The sequence below is a fragment of the Triticum aestivum genome, chromosome 2B, assembly GCF_018294505.1.
Source record: "Triticum aestivum cultivar Chinese Spring chromosome 2B, IWGSC CS RefSeq v2.1, whole genome shotgun sequence".
NCBI lineage: Eukaryota > Viridiplantae > Streptophyta > Magnoliopsida > Poales > Poaceae > Triticum > Triticum aestivum.
Window position 1 is genome coordinate 577,493,442 of NC_057798.1, and position 13,991 is coordinate 577,507,432.

General features: G+C 46.4%; 2 protein-coding genes and 1 long non-coding RNA gene across 11 annotated transcripts; 1 reads left to right on the forward strand and 2 right to left on the reverse strand.

The window, feature by feature from the left end:
- Positions 1-452: 452 nt before the first annotated feature.
- LOC123046127 (disease resistance protein RPS2) lies at positions 453-5,354 on the forward strand. Its single transcript, XM_044469413.1, has 6 exons — positions 453-604; positions 703-799; positions 904-1,004; positions 1,099-1,342; positions 1,512-2,102; positions 2,977-5,354. The coding sequence occupies exons 1-6, from the start codon at positions 522-524 to the stop codon at positions 5,104-5,106; spliced, it is 3,246 nt and encodes a 1,081-aa protein (XP_044325348.1). The 5' UTR covers positions 453-521; the 3' UTR covers positions 5,107-5,354.
- Positions 5,355-5,842: 488 nt separating this feature from the next.
- LOC123046128 (protein disulfide isomerase pTAC5, chloroplastic) lies at positions 5,843-8,787 on the reverse strand. Of its 2 annotated transcripts, XR_006421962.1 has the most exons (7): positions 8,073-8,787; positions 7,579-7,674; positions 7,380-7,469; positions 7,036-7,264; positions 6,839-6,876; positions 6,234-6,736; positions 5,843-6,113 (listed from the first exon to the last, which is right to left on the reverse strand). XR_006421962.1 is itself a non-coding variant. In XM_044469414.1 (6 exons), the coding sequence occupies exons 1-6, from the start codon at positions 8,649-8,651 to the stop codon at positions 6,635-6,637; spliced, it is 1,134 nt and encodes a 377-aa protein (XP_044325349.1). In that variant the 5' UTR covers positions 8,652-8,787; the 3' UTR covers positions 5,843-6,634. The 2 variants fall into 2 exon arrangements, 1 of the variants encoding a protein (XP_044325349.1); XM_044469414.1 differs by having other exon boundaries at positions 5,843-6,736.
- A 2,179-nt stretch (positions 8,788-10,966) lies between these two features.
- On the reverse strand, positions 10,967-13,372 carry LOC123046129 (uncharacterized). 8 transcript variants are annotated; one of them, XR_006421970.1, is made up of 4 exons: positions 13,218-13,372; positions 12,889-13,086; positions 12,628-12,760; positions 10,967-12,418 (listed from the first exon to the last, which is right to left on the reverse strand). It is a non-coding gene; the product is annotated as an uncharacterized lncRNA (long non-coding RNA). The 8 variants fall into 8 exon arrangements; XR_006421968.1 differs by having other exon boundaries at positions 10,967-12,443; XR_006421969.1 differs by having other exon boundaries at positions 10,967-12,143; positions 12,305-12,418; positions 12,628-13,086.
- Between the last annotated feature and the right edge of the window lie 619 nt (positions 13,373-13,991).

Below are 13,991 nucleotides of genomic sequence, written 5' to 3' on the forward strand. Positions count from 1 at the left end.
CTTGATTTACTTTGATTCCCAAAACCCATCAATTGCTTAACACAACCATGATAGTTGCATGAAACTGGTAAACGATTTGCTTACAACACTGATATTAGTATTGGTGTCTTGCCCAGATCATATGGTTACTGACATGAACCATGACGTTTTTCGCACTAAACAACCATGCTTTTTTATTTGTTAAAAACTGCAGCATTTTTTGCTTAAAACCATAGCTTTTTGGGAAGGATTTTTCGCTTAAGAAATAACCACATCAGATGCTTTTTTCAGTAACCCACATGAGAAAGGGAGATGCAGCATAGCTTTTGTGTATAAACTAGAAAGAAAGTGAAGAAAAGATTCAGGGAATAGTTTTCTACAGTTTTCTAGATGGAAGAGTTGAGCAAACCTTGCCTCCTATGATTGATTTTTTTTTTGTTCTGAGTTTTGTCCGTCAGTTTGGATCTGCTGACCAGCTCTTATGCCGCCATTGCAGGAAGAAGGAAGCTTTCTGGATCTGGAAAAGGGAAAACCCTAACTTGATGGAGAAGAAGATGGGTACACGGGGGGAAGGGGTTTGGTATCGTCAGGAGAAGGGGACGGTTTTGGGAGGGAGCGGAAGCACGTGAGGGGAGGCGCGGATCAGGTGAGGAAAGCGCATTTATGACGTGGGCTGGCTAGTTTCCCTTTTTGTCGGGAACCAAAAATTTCCTTTTATGACAGGCTGCCACGGGATGCTAGGAGCACCCGGCCGCTCCCTAGCAGCAGTGTAGGGCAGCCGAGGGCCGAAGTTAGCCCAATTACTGGTCGGGCCGTCGTGGTTTGCTGTAAAAAAAAATCCGCGGCTAGTTCCCTGCCGACGGCGACTTTTGTCATCCATCCATCGTCCATCTCCGAATTTCTAACCGCAACTCCGACGTCCAGCCACCAGATAAAAACCAGCTTCACCGCCGCCCGCCGGCCGAGATTCCCATATGGACTACTACTGCCAGGCCTTCCAGAGCCCCGCGGGTGGAGAAGCCAAGGTAAACTCCCCGGACGGGCGCTCCCTAGCTCGGCGCCGCACGCAACGTGTTCGACGGATTGACTCTTCCACACGCAGTTTCACCGCGAACGCAGCCGTTGCTTCGCTTGCCATCGCGGCGCTCCTCTTCCCGAAACAACGAGGAAACAGGACCGCGGGGAGTGGTTTTCGTCCCCCGCACTCGGTTTCGGCTGGAAGAGTATATGCCATCCACAAGTTCCCTTCTTGAATGATGACTTCTTCGTGCCTCCCACTACCCAGCTGCGCGTGGACATTTTCTCCAGACATGCCAGTCGCCATCGGCAGAACCTTCGCCGTACATTCTCGACGTGCTGCCCGGTTTGACCAGGGGACCGCGTGGCGTCTCGCCGTTGCATTGGGTTGTTCTTTATAAGCTTTACCTTTTCCCCGCTATTGGCATCTTCCATGCCTACCTCGCCTGGCTGCCACTTGAAAACCGTTGATCCCAATGGCTGACGCGATCAGCGCTGCCGGTTCTTGCCTGCAGCCCCTCTGCGAATGCTTGGATGGAACAGGCATGCTGGACGCGGCGGCCCGGGAGGTCGCCTCGTTCCTTCACCTCAAATCCAACTGGGCCGATCTCGACAAGGCCAAGAAACTACTGCTGGCTGTCGAGACGACGGTGAGGGCGAGAGTCACCGCAGAGGTGGACAAGCTGAACATCTGTGACCCTCAGGTGCAGGTCTGGCTGAGGCGTGTCGAAGAGCTACAGCTGGATGCCATCGATGAGGACTACAGCCAGTTGAGGAAGTATTCTTGCCTCGGCCAGTGCACCATCCATGCTCACCGGCGTGCATCGATCGGCAGGCGTGTTCTTGAGGCTCTAGATGAGGCAGATAAACTTATTGAAGAAGGGAGGCGGTTCAAGAAATTTGGATTCAAGCCCCTTCCCAAGATTGTTGATCCATTGCCTCAGATCAAGACGTTTGGTTTGGAGACCATGCTGAGTCAGCTTCATGATCTGTTTGAGAAGGGCGACTCGAACATAATTGGTGTGTGGGGTCAAGGAGGCGTTGGCAAGACGACGCTTCTACATGTTTTCAACAATGATCTTGAAAAGAAGGCCCATGATTATCAGGTATGTTGCTTTCTCCAAGACTGCAATTTATTCCATGGAGCACATGTGTAGCTGTACATTAATATTGCTATTTAACTTAAGAGAATACTTATCTCAGTGACCATGCTTATATTTGTAACAATAATAAAAGGGCAGCCCGGTGCACGTAGCTCCCTCTTGGGTCCGGGGAAGGGTCCGGCCGCTTTGGGTCTATAGTACGCAGCCTTTCCCTACATTTCTGCAAGAGGCTGTTTCCAGGACTCGAACCCGTGACCTCATGTTCACAAGGCAGCAGCTTTACCGCTGTGCCAAGGCTTCACTTCTTATATTTGTAACGATACTGAAAGAAATTTTATGTATAAGCAGAAAAGAGAAAATTTGTGCAGCCATGCATTTTAGAGAAGGCAGCAAGTTTCATTGTAGACAGCTACACAGTGCACTGAAGTAGTTAAGTCTGAAATAATGTTGATGTTCTTGTACAGGCAAAATTTGACATGGTCTTCACACGGAGAGACACTTACCGTTCAGCATGAGAATTTGACTAGTTTGTAGATATTATAGGTGCACATTAACCAATAGACATGGGCATGAAAAATGCATTGTTATTTGATGCAATTAGTGTGTGTCATTTGTTGTTTTCCACAAGATCCTTAGAAGGTTGTTCTTTTAAGCATATTTTATGTAAACCAAGTAAATGTGCATAAAATGCAGCTACATAAATTGGTATTGTTGCCTTTTTGTGTAAAAAAAATTGACACATGCATCTCTTTTTTGGCACATCTTTGCTTGACTCTTGTCTCGTCGTTTCTACTTTTCAGTTATATTTCTATTCATATTTAAAGTTACCTTCTAGCTATAATTCATGTTCTCATTTTCCTTAATTTGCTTGTGCCAGGTTGTTATCTTTATTGAAGTATCCAATTCAGAGGCGCTGAATACAGTGGAGATACAACAGACTATCTCTGAAAGGCTCAACTTGCCATGGAATGATGCAGAGCCAATTGCCAAACGGGCCAGATTCTTGATAAAGGCACTTGGTAGGAAAAGATTTGTAATCCTGCTTGATGATGTAAGGAAGAAATTCTGTCTGGAGGACGTTGGTATCCCAACTCCAGATATCAACAGTCAGAGCAAGCTGATCCTCACATCACGTTACCGAGAAGTATGCTTCCAGATGAATGCACAAAGAAGCTTGATTGAGATGCAGATTTTGGGTAATGATGCTTCATGGGAACTCTTCTTGAGCAAGCTGAGCACGGAAACTAGTGCAGCAGTTGAACCGCTTGGTTCCCAGAGTGCTACTAGAGAGCACGCTATGAAAATAGCCCAAAGTTGTGGAGGCCTACCACTTGCACTCAATGTCATTGGGACTGCTGTGGCAGGCTTGGAAGAGGGAGAGTGGCAATCAGCTGCGGATGCAATTGCTACCAATATGGACAATATTGATGGCGTGGATGAAATGTTTGGTCGGTTAAAGTACAGCTTCGACAGGCTCACACCCACTCAACAACAGTGTTTCCTATACTGCACACTTTTTCCAGAATATGGATCTATTAGTAAAGAGCAACTTATTGGTTACTGGTTAGCTGAAGGTTTGCTATTAAATGATTCTGAAAAGGGTTATCAGATAATCCGCAGTCTTGTTTCAGCTTGCTTGTTGCAGGTCAGTGGCTCAATGTCTTCAAAGGTAAAAATGCACCATGTAATTAGGCAACTGGGGCTATGGTTGGTCAACAAGTCAGATACAAAGTTTCTTGTTCAACCAGGGATGGCCTTGGATAATGCTCCATCAGCTGGAGAATGGAATGAAGCTACAAGGATCTCCATCATGTCTAATAACATCACCGAGCTTTCTTTCTCACCAAAGTGCAAAAATGTCACCACTCTGTTGATGCAGAACAACCCAAATTTGAACAAGATGAGCTATGGATTTTTCAGAACTATGTCATCCTTGAAAGTTCTGGATCTTTCTCATACTGCAATAACATCACTTCCAGAATGTGATGCATTGGTTGCATTGGAGCATCTGAATTTGTCTCACACACACATTATGAGATTACCTGAGCGCCTATGGTTACTGAAAGAGTTGAGGCATTTGGATCTGAGTGTGACTGTTGCACTTGAAGATACCATGAACAACTGCTCAAAGTTGCACAAGTTGAAAGTGCTCAATCTCTTCCGCAGCCACTACGGTATCCGTGATGTTGACAACCTGAATCTGGATTCTCTGAAGGAACTACTGTTCCTTGGAATCACTATTTATGCAGAGGATGTGCTAAAGAAATTGAACATGCCTCGTCCTTTGGCAAAGTCAACACATCGCTTAAACTTGAAGTATTGTGCAGATATGCAATCAATCAAAATCTCTGACCTCAGCCACATGGAGCACCTTGAGGAGCTGTATGTTGAATCATGCTATGACCTGAACACAGTGGTTGCTGATGCTGAGCTTACAACTTCACAGTTGCAGTTCCTGACCCTGTCAGTTCTTCCCTCGTTGGAAAGTGTCCTTATTGCACCAATGTCCCATAATTTTCAGTACATCCGCAAATTGATCATTTCACACTGCCCCAAGTTGTCGAACATCACATGGGTCCGAAGGCTTCAGCTTCTTGAGAGGCTTGTCATATCTCATTGTGATGGGGTGCTCGAAATTGTTGAAGATGAGGAGCAGTATGGAGAACAAATGAAAATGCAGGATCATGCTTCAGATGAACAAGAAGATCATGCTATGGTAGAAACTTCACGGAATGACACAGGGCAGAGTGACTTTCCAAAGTTGAGATTGATCGTATTGACGGGACTTAAGAAGCTGAGAAGTATTTGTAAACCAAGAGAATTCCCATGCCTTGAGACCCTTCGGGTGGAGGATTGCCCAAATCTGAGAAGCATCCCGCTAAGCTGCACGCATAACTATGGGAAACTGAAGCAGATATGTGGTTCAGTTGAATGGTGGGAGAAACTGCAGTGGGAAAATAGGGAGGAGGTGGCATGTCTGGACAGCAAGTACTTCATTCCAATCTGACAGAAACCCAATTTCAATGGCTTTTGTATGGCATGCAGGTGGCTTAGTTTTGTCTTCAGTCTTCACACAAATAAGAGGTCTCCTCTTAAATTGTTTAAAATTTGTATATGTGACGGCGTAGCTTCTATACATTGTTAGAACTACATTCGTGTATATGGTATACTCTGCAATATGCTGATATTGCATTCATGTAATACGATTTGTTTATTTAAATCACAGTCAATAAGGGTCTGTGACCTTGTGTCTTATCACTTGTGCAATCTCTTCATAAACAAGTTTCAGGGTCATTATTAACCCAGTTACATAGGATCATTACCCTTCTCAAGATTTGAGCCAAACCTTAGACCTGGCATGAACATCAAGCATATGGCATGGGATGCACCACTTTGTTACAATATAGGGATTGACTGATTTGATGAGATCAGGCGAAATGTTTCGCTGGTTGGATTATATTTGAAGTAACAAATGGCTTCAACATTTCTAGTTTACAGAGGTACCTTTTGTAGATTCTTTTTCTCGATAATTTATTTTGTACTTTGCCTATGAGCCCTTCATTGCCCACAGCATTCAGAATCTAAGATGGCATTTTAAGTGCATCCGAAACTGAAAGGGAAAGGCATTTGGATTGGAAAATGATCTTAGTTCCAGTTGCGGGGTAGGCACTACAATGGGCCTCCTATTTCTTATTTGGTAGGGAATTCTCCCTGCCTCTTGTTAGAACAAGGTATTGCCGTTGTCCCAAATTCTGTTCCTTCTCTTCTTTAATGTCAGACGGATTATACATTTTTACCTAGTATAGTCAAACAATGTACTATTTCAAAAAGGAAATTCAAAAGAACATTTGTGAGAAGCAGCCAGCGTTTTTCTTTAGCAGTAATATCTTGGTTAACTCCATCGATATGTTGTATGTTTTATCTCCTGTTACTGGAATTGTCATCAGGAAATCAGCATCTGTTCTCAGTAGCTTTCTCATTGTTGGTCATACTTTGCAGGCATTGTTCATCCTTCTGCCAGCAGCAAAGGAGAAGGAAGGATTACAGGTTTGCCAAGTGCCACATTTCAAAAATTCAATTCGACAAGGTAGAACTACGTTCACTCTCAATCCCTCGTGCTAGCAACTTGCTGACCTGTACAAGCATAGCAGCTAGTATGTTTAATGCATGCTTCCCGTGTAAACTGCAGTCCACCATAGTCCACCATAGTCTTGCAGAAGATCACATACTCACTGACAGATATAAATACGTTTTCCTGTAAATATTATGAATGGTGAAAATATTTGAATGCATGCCAATTTTACAAGCTTGATTGACAAAGCAACCGCTTCCTTCGTTATTTTCCCCATCTTCTATTGTACATAGTAAGTAGGAGTATTACCTAGCCTCTATGCATCTGTTTTCTGTGGTGTAGGATGACAATGTGATTATATATTTCAAAAATACCGCAACAAAAGTGGAATAGTTAGTTAACATCTATATAAGCTGCTATAGATGTTCAACTAAGGCTGAATGTTGCTCATAAGTCCTTTGCTTTAACTGTGCACTGTTTTAATCCCTTGACAAACATCACATATAGTGTAGCCAAGGCCTTCACAGTATGGGCACTTTGTGTCTTCGCCAACCCACTCCAAGAACTGCATTTTTTAAAAGTTAACGATTATATGCATGTTAGAGAAGAAAAAAACAAGGTTCAATTAATAACATGGTGCGCTTCTGCAACCAGAACTCCAGCGTACCTGTGGTTCAATGTTGGGCTCACCTGTTCCATCACATTCTGCAGGAATGAAGAAGGATCACATCAATAGTCACAACATCGCAGAAGATTAACAGTAATAGCACATAACTCAAGCCAATGGCAGTGGCTTATGGTACACCGGAGGCTGGGATTTCCTAGATACCAGTGTAGAGGATAAGCAGCAGTGACTTCAGTTACCTAGGCACAGGAGGCGGCCTTCGCCTCGGCAGGTGATGCACTGCTTTGTCGACGCGGCAGTAGAACCGCTGATCGGCTTATCCTTCTTGGTTAGCCTGGATGGATCTTCCCACCGGTTCTCGCCGAGAAGGTACACTCTGTGTTTGTTGTAGTCAATTTTTTCCACCACAGGTTGCTGAACCTCTGCGGTTTCTGTTATAGGAGGAACAAGTGCTCCGTTTACGCCTTCCTGCAAGTAAAACAGAAGTATAATCTCAGATTTGTGCATCAGGATGTCACTGCGACGCCATGGCCACATCACTGAAATACTGACTGTGGCTTGGAGTTGGAGTTTCTAAGCTTGCCTTTTTGAGATCGTCCTCGGTCCGTCCTGTGAATAGCATCTCGAGTAGCTCCGATGTCATCAGCCCATCCTCTGTAGTACCTATCGATGCCTGCAAACAGGAAGCGCAATGTAGTTATACGTAAGTACATGTTTATACTGGTTTAGCAGTTAGCACAGCCGTATCGGCGAATGTATGATGCGGCGGGCATTATACTGACCTGCCATGTCTTGACGGCTCGTTCGGTGCCGGTTGAGAAGCTGGAGAACTCCGTGTCCTCTTCGCCCGAGTAGAAACCGAGCTTTTCCAAGGCTTCCTGCATGATGTACGGTACGATTGGATTTATACACCAGTCATTGTAACAGCTATATCTTTGGAGTTTGGAGTGCACTGACATGCTAACGGCTTAACTAGAAAGTTCAGGCCCACAAAATACAAATCGCCACTGATTCGCGCCGTAAGTGCATTAATTAATTCATGGCCACGTTCTTGACAGTGTAGTGTAGAGCAACAGCAGATTGCAGAACTTGCAGTGAGTATATCTAGCTTTTTTTTTTTTTTTTTTTTGAACACCATGAGTATATCTAGCTAGAAAGAAACAGAGCATCTCTGTAGTGTCTCGAACCGCTGTCATGTTCGGCCCAAGCCCAACAACAGGTCATGCATGGCGAATCCTAGCCAAAACGAGAGGTGCGCGACCGCGGCTACGCTCACCTGCATCGCCCGCACTTCCTCTCCTTCGCTCCCTACCCTCAGCGCCCGCTTCTTGCCGCTGCCGGCCCCAGCCTTCGGTTTCGGCTTCGCCTTGGCCTTCTCCTCGACCACCACCACCTCCTTCCTCACCTCGACCTCCTCCACCGGCTCCGGCACGGGCGGCGGAGGTGGCGCCACGCGTGCCGCAGGCGCGGGCGGAGGCGGAGGCGGAGCAACGCGCGCAACCGGTGCGGGGGGAGGCGGAGGCGGAGCGACGCGCGCAGCCGCCGGTGCGGGAGGAGGCACGGGCGCGGCAGCAGGCTCGAGCGCGCGGAGGCGCAGACGGAGCGCCGTGATCTCGGAGAGGAGGGCCTCGCGCTCGGCACGCCAGCGCGACTCCTCGCGGAGCCACCGCTGCTCCTCCCGCAGCCAGCGCTGCTCCTCGCGGAGCCACCGCGTTTCCTCGCGCTCCTCCCACGAGGAGGAGGAGGAGGAGGCGGCCGACCGGACGAGGTGGAGGACGGCGCGGCGCGGGCAGGGCCTGAGGCGCGGGCGGTGGAAGGAGGACACGGACGGGAAGGCGGCGGTGGTGATGATCATGGCGTGGAGCTCGGCGAGGAGATTGGCAGTGGCCTCTGGCCAGTGGCCAGTGGATATCTCTCGGCTTCAGCCGTTGATATTTCGGACGGGGCGGTACGGTTGGCGCCGGCGGCCCGATTTGTGAGCATTTGCCCAATGGCCTGTAATAAGAAGACTGGGCCTACACGGTAGCTGAAGCAGGCCCATGAGCCGGAGGCTATGAGCAAAGCACCCCTTTTTCTTGTTTGCCTCAAAAAATAAAACTTGTTTTTCTTTTTTTAGAACACTTGTTTTTCTTCTTCTTTCTGTTTACTCTTTGGCTAGCAAAGGCCCATGTCATGCAACCAGTGGCGGAGCGTAGTGGGGACAATTTCGGCCCTCCCCCCATAAGTGGAAATTTTGCCAAATATGCTTATTTTTCTGCTAATCACTCTACTAATCCTACGCTCCGCCACTGCTTGCAATAGATATAAAATAGATTAATACATATTTCACAAACTTGAAAATGCACCATTTACTAGTAATGTGTCCGTACGTTGCAACGGATCCAAAGCAGAATAGTATTTGTTCACAAACAAAGGGTTTTCTGCAAATTGGAGCAGAGAAGTGGGTTATTGTTAAAAAATGCCACAACTTACCTCATAACCGTTAGATGCAGATCTAATGGTCAGAAATGACGGATGCCAGACGCACTATCATCGCCAACTAAATTATTTATAGAAGTAGAGATAGTATTTATCTTTAAAATATGATAGCTTTGACCCAATAGACGAATGGCTGTGGTCTTTATGCAAAAATATCGTAGCCTGTTACCTCACTTGCATATGCAGACCAGACGATCAAAAATATCGGATGATAGACACGCTATCATCACTAGTTGAGTTTCGAGTAGAGATGTGTTAGCTACACACTCTGTCTACATTTACGTATCTTGTTTCTCTTTCTCTCCCTCAGTCCCTCTACATCTGTCCATTTTCTTTCACTTATCTTCTCCCCCAACCGGGTCCGGGTATCCCCATTTCCATTACTTGCTCAAAGGAAATAACAGTATTTTCAATTAGTTACAATCACACCAACACACCAGCAGCGAAGGAGAAGAAAGGAAAGAGAGAGCGAGTTGGAGCATTATACCGAAAAAGGCTTTCGCCCCGCTTTATAAATAAAGCAAACCGCTAGAGAGCACACATACAGAGTCAAGTCCACACACACGCACATATCCAGGTCTCACAAACAAGTACATAGGTTCTGCTGAGGGCACAGCTCAACAAGCCCAGAAAAGAAAAAACAAACAGAACACGCCGGACGAAGAAATCGCCTAGTCTGGCTCCGGTGGTGGCGGCGGGGGCGGCGACGACAGGCGGACGGCCATCGATCGGAGGTCGACAATGAAGGCGGAGATGGCGTCGCGGCCCCGGGGGTGGCTAAGCGGCCGCCAAAGCTGCAAGAAATCCGAGAGTTTGAAAAAAGCGTCAGTAGACCGGCGAAGAGGCGTGTGCTGAATCACTAGCTTATTGCGGACAGTCCAGAGGGTCCAGGCGAGGACCCCAATCTTAAGCCACCTAATATGGCGAGAGGTCGCGGGGGACATCTGGAGTTCGGCAAATAAGTCCGGAAAGTCGGTGTGACACCAATCTCCACCAACCGCCTCGCGAAAACAGCTCCAGAGGAACTGGGTGGAGACGCACGAGAAGAAAATGTGGTTCAAGTCTTCGGGAACCCCACAGAGCGGGCAAATGCCAGTACCCGGGCCATTTCGCTTACGCACCTCAACCCCTGACGGGATCCGACCGTGAATCCATTGCCACATGAAGATACGGATCTTCAGTGGCAGGCGGATGGACCATATCATCGATAGGGGGAGGGGGCGGCGGATGGGGCGATGGCCGTGTACAGCGACTTGGTGGAGAATTGACCCGAAGGCTCAAGCCGCCGTCGCACCAGGTCAGGGCCGCCATCCACCAACGGTTCGTGGAGAGCAACACAGTCAACACAGCCATCGCACCAGTTGGAGCATTATAAGAAACCCATCACAAATGGTCGGTCGTGTGCCTCTCACGGAAGACAGGACATTATCAACAGCGTACTTCTACAAGCTTCTGAGCTTCTGAGGTAAAGCTTGTCCGCTAACACCATGCATCTGGGACAAGATCATACCGCATAGACACCGGGTGTTTCTTTGGCTTGCATTTAGAGATAGGCAGAACACGAGAGATAATATGGCACGGAAACAATGGGACAAGGTTGCATCACACAATGAACTAGATCATGGGTGGCGCGCGTTGCCGCGCCCATCTATTTTAACAATAAAATGATATGAATTTATGTAAATATACAGGTGCAAGAAACATTATAGTTCATTTTGCATATACATGCATATATTTGTTAGCAACAGAAGAAGTCAAGTCTGACTTTTTTTTGTCTCTGTCAAATTACAAGAGGCTGGTGTACATGGTGATCTCATAAAATACAGGAAAACTACTAACTATCGTTTATGGCTTGGTAATGTTAGAAATTTCATAACTTTAGTGATGTCAGATCTCCATCCTGCCAGAGATTTTTGTAAAACACATGAAAAATTGTACACTGAATAATGATGACAAATGTTGTTGCTAATAGCCAGAAAACATTTGGTAATCAAATTCATAATCTGTACCGAAAATCGGCTAGCAGTAGGAAAATTGTACCTTAACCCAAAAGTAAACATTCTATTATGCAAATCATGTTAGCTTAAGAGAAGATTTTGTTGCTGCGACCTTTTAACAGTGCTTAAGAAATGATGAATGTGCTTACAATTCCAAACATGTCAACAGATTGTATATATTATATTATTCACCAAAAATCCAATATCCATTTGTCTATATTATTCACATAGAATTCAGCAAAATCTCTACATGATATTATATCATAGGCAAGCCAAGCTTAGTCTAAGAATCATAGTGGCACCAAACTAAAGCCTAATTAGCATAAATTTTAATCATGAATTACGCATTGAACTATTTCTGAATATTTATGTACGAACTAAACAGATCATAACAAATATTTAAGGACATAGAAATGTAAGACTACATGTATGGAGAAGGATTGGTAATTTGATATTTTAGAAGTGGCACTAAAATATTGATAACAAGAAACAGCAAAAAGGAGCACTACTGACCTTGACAGGGTAATCTGATTTGGAATCATAAAGTGAAAGACATAGGCAATATATGAGTGCTACACTGCTACTCCATGTCGTCCCTCTCGCCCCTACTTGAACCTACAGGGGACGACATGCCAGCGGTGGATGTAGGGCAGAAGCATGGTGTCCATCCTGATGGTAGTCTGCCTTGGAACGCTGCTTAAACCGGCCATGAGAGGGGCACCACTACTTGAGGTCGAGGTCGATGTTAGGGGAGCCCCAACACATGCGTGATGAGGAAGAAGAAACAAGGCTCTACTCTGAAACTGCTCTGAACCTAACTGTGTGGACCCAAAACCTTTGTCCATCAAGGTAGGGGAACCACCATCTTCAACCTGCAAATAGATGTATTAGATGGAGCCTTAGAGATGTAACTACATGGATAGAAATGCATCTAAAGTGAACTACTACAAACCCATGAGAAAGTTGATTACCTTTAGCATACATCAGTTATAACACTCTTAATAAGCTACGCTGCAGCCTAGGCAATACTCACATGTGTTCCGAACAATTCAATCGGACGAGTAATGGAATCTGAAGGAACATCTGCATCCTTTGTAATTTGAATCTTTCGCGCCTTTGCTCATTTATAGGTTTCTGATCGTTTCACCTGCTTTTCATATTAGAACATCAACCTGGATGAACTGCCATAATCAGCATATGCAAATTATGTGTCTAAATCAATAGTACACACAAATATTATTTTTTCTGTGTTTGATGCTTTCTCTGTTTCTGTTTTGTTCCCCACAGAGCAATGGCTTCAAAAAAAAATTACATGAAACAAAACCCAAATAAAAAACAGATTTCAACTGGTTATACCTTTGTATTGGGCACATCAATTACGTGGGGAGTCTCCTGCTGGTCACCGGTTGCAGCAATTTTTTGCTGTTGTAGCGGTAATTCAGTCATGGCTCCTCAGGCTTCTCGGAGGACTCTCTGTTTTGAATGACGTCTGATCCCAATAGAGATAATGAACGGATCAGATGGATTCCAATCCAAGCTTAACACAAAGCCGACCATGTTTGACATGCTAGAATCATTGCTTAAGACACTAAACCGTAGGTACAATACAACACACACGTGGATAGAGAGGGGCAAGGTGTTGGAGAAACTAAGTCATGCCATTGCCTTCCACGCATCCTCCACGTCGTCGTTCACCTTCGCGCCGGCGTCAACCTCCTCGAGCTTTCTCTTGTGGTCTCCTTCGCCCTCGGCAGAATATGAGGGCGCCTCTGCCTGCGTGGGCCCGGCGACGGCATGGTTGGATACAACGTCTTCCTGCACGACAACGACGCCCATGCTCTGTTGTTCAACCTCTCATGTTGCTCTCCCAACCATCTCGAATACCAGATCGAGTAATAGACTGGTAGAAAATAGGGGATGCAGGGGAGGAGGAGAGATGCACAGACCTGTACAGGATGGAGGAAGTGACGCACATATCTCTTTCTTCATGCGAGATGTGGAGGCTCGGCTTAGACTGGGAGCGATCTGAGCGGCTCCCTCTCTCTACAGCGACGACGACTGTGGCGGCGCGCCTGGAGGGTCAGGGGTGGAGCGGGGTGGGTGCAGGGAGGGCCGGAGGAGCGGGTGGGGCTATGAGGACACATAGAGAATCACTACTTTTTTTTTTTGAGAATCAGAGAGAATCACTATCGTTCCTTCCGCATCCGACGTTGGGCATAGTAAGTGAACGAGAGGCTTTCGATTCGGCCTTGGGAGTAGCTGCCCCAGGACATTCGGCCCAGTATTAGCCCGTGCAGGAGAAAACAATGCCTTGGACGGCCAAGGATGGTCGAGATGCGTGATCCAACGGTAGAAATCAGTGAGGGCATGAAAAGGCTCGAATTAGATTCGGTTATACTATCCTTAATGCCCGGCCCCAGAGACAATGAGCCATGTCCTACTAAGATGTCGGCTGGCGGATGCAGTATGGACCAAGCTGGGACTGAAGGAGCTTGCCGTTTCCTCGGATGGACTCCTACAATTCTTCGATCTGAGCGGACGGGTAGAATCCATGGAAAGCTTTGGCATATCCTTTTTACCGTGTGTGCAACCACCCTATGGAACGCCAGAAATGCACAAGTCTTCTAGAGCGATCTCTGGTGGCAGGGCCCGGTCTTTCATGAGATAGCTGAGTTAATCACTTTGTGGACTGCGCGCGCGCGAGGATGACACTAGGACCA

What these genes read in the sequence shown, in the direction of transcription:
- LOC123046127 (XM_044469413.1), top strand. Translation starts at nt 522, where the DNA reads ATGGAGAAGAAGATGGGTACACGGGGGGAAGGGGTTTGGTATCGTCAG. An exon ending in TTACTGGTCGGGCCGTCGTG is followed by an intron (nt 800 to 903) that starts GTTTGCTGTAAA and finishes TCCGACGTCCAG; the next exon opens with CCACCAGATAAAAACCAGCT. An exon ending in AGAAGGCCCATGATTATCAG is followed by an intron (nt 2,103 to 2,976) that starts GTATGTTGCTTT and finishes TGCTTGTGCCAG; the next exon opens with GTTGTTATCTTTATTGAAGT.
- LOC123046128 (XM_044469414.1), bottom strand. Translation starts at nt 8,651, where the DNA reads ATGATCATCACCACCGCCGCCTTCCCGTCCGTGTCCTCCTTCCACCGC. An exon ending in AGGCCGCCTCCTGTGCCTAG is followed by an intron (nt 6,877 to 7,035) that starts GTAACTGAAGTC and finishes TCATTCCTGCAG; the next exon opens with AATGTGATGGAACAGGTGAG. An exon ending in AGCCCAACATTGAACCACAG is followed by an intron (nt 6,737 to 6,838) that starts GTACGCTGGAGT and finishes TAAAAAATGCAG; the next exon opens with TTCTTGGAGTGGGTTGGCGA.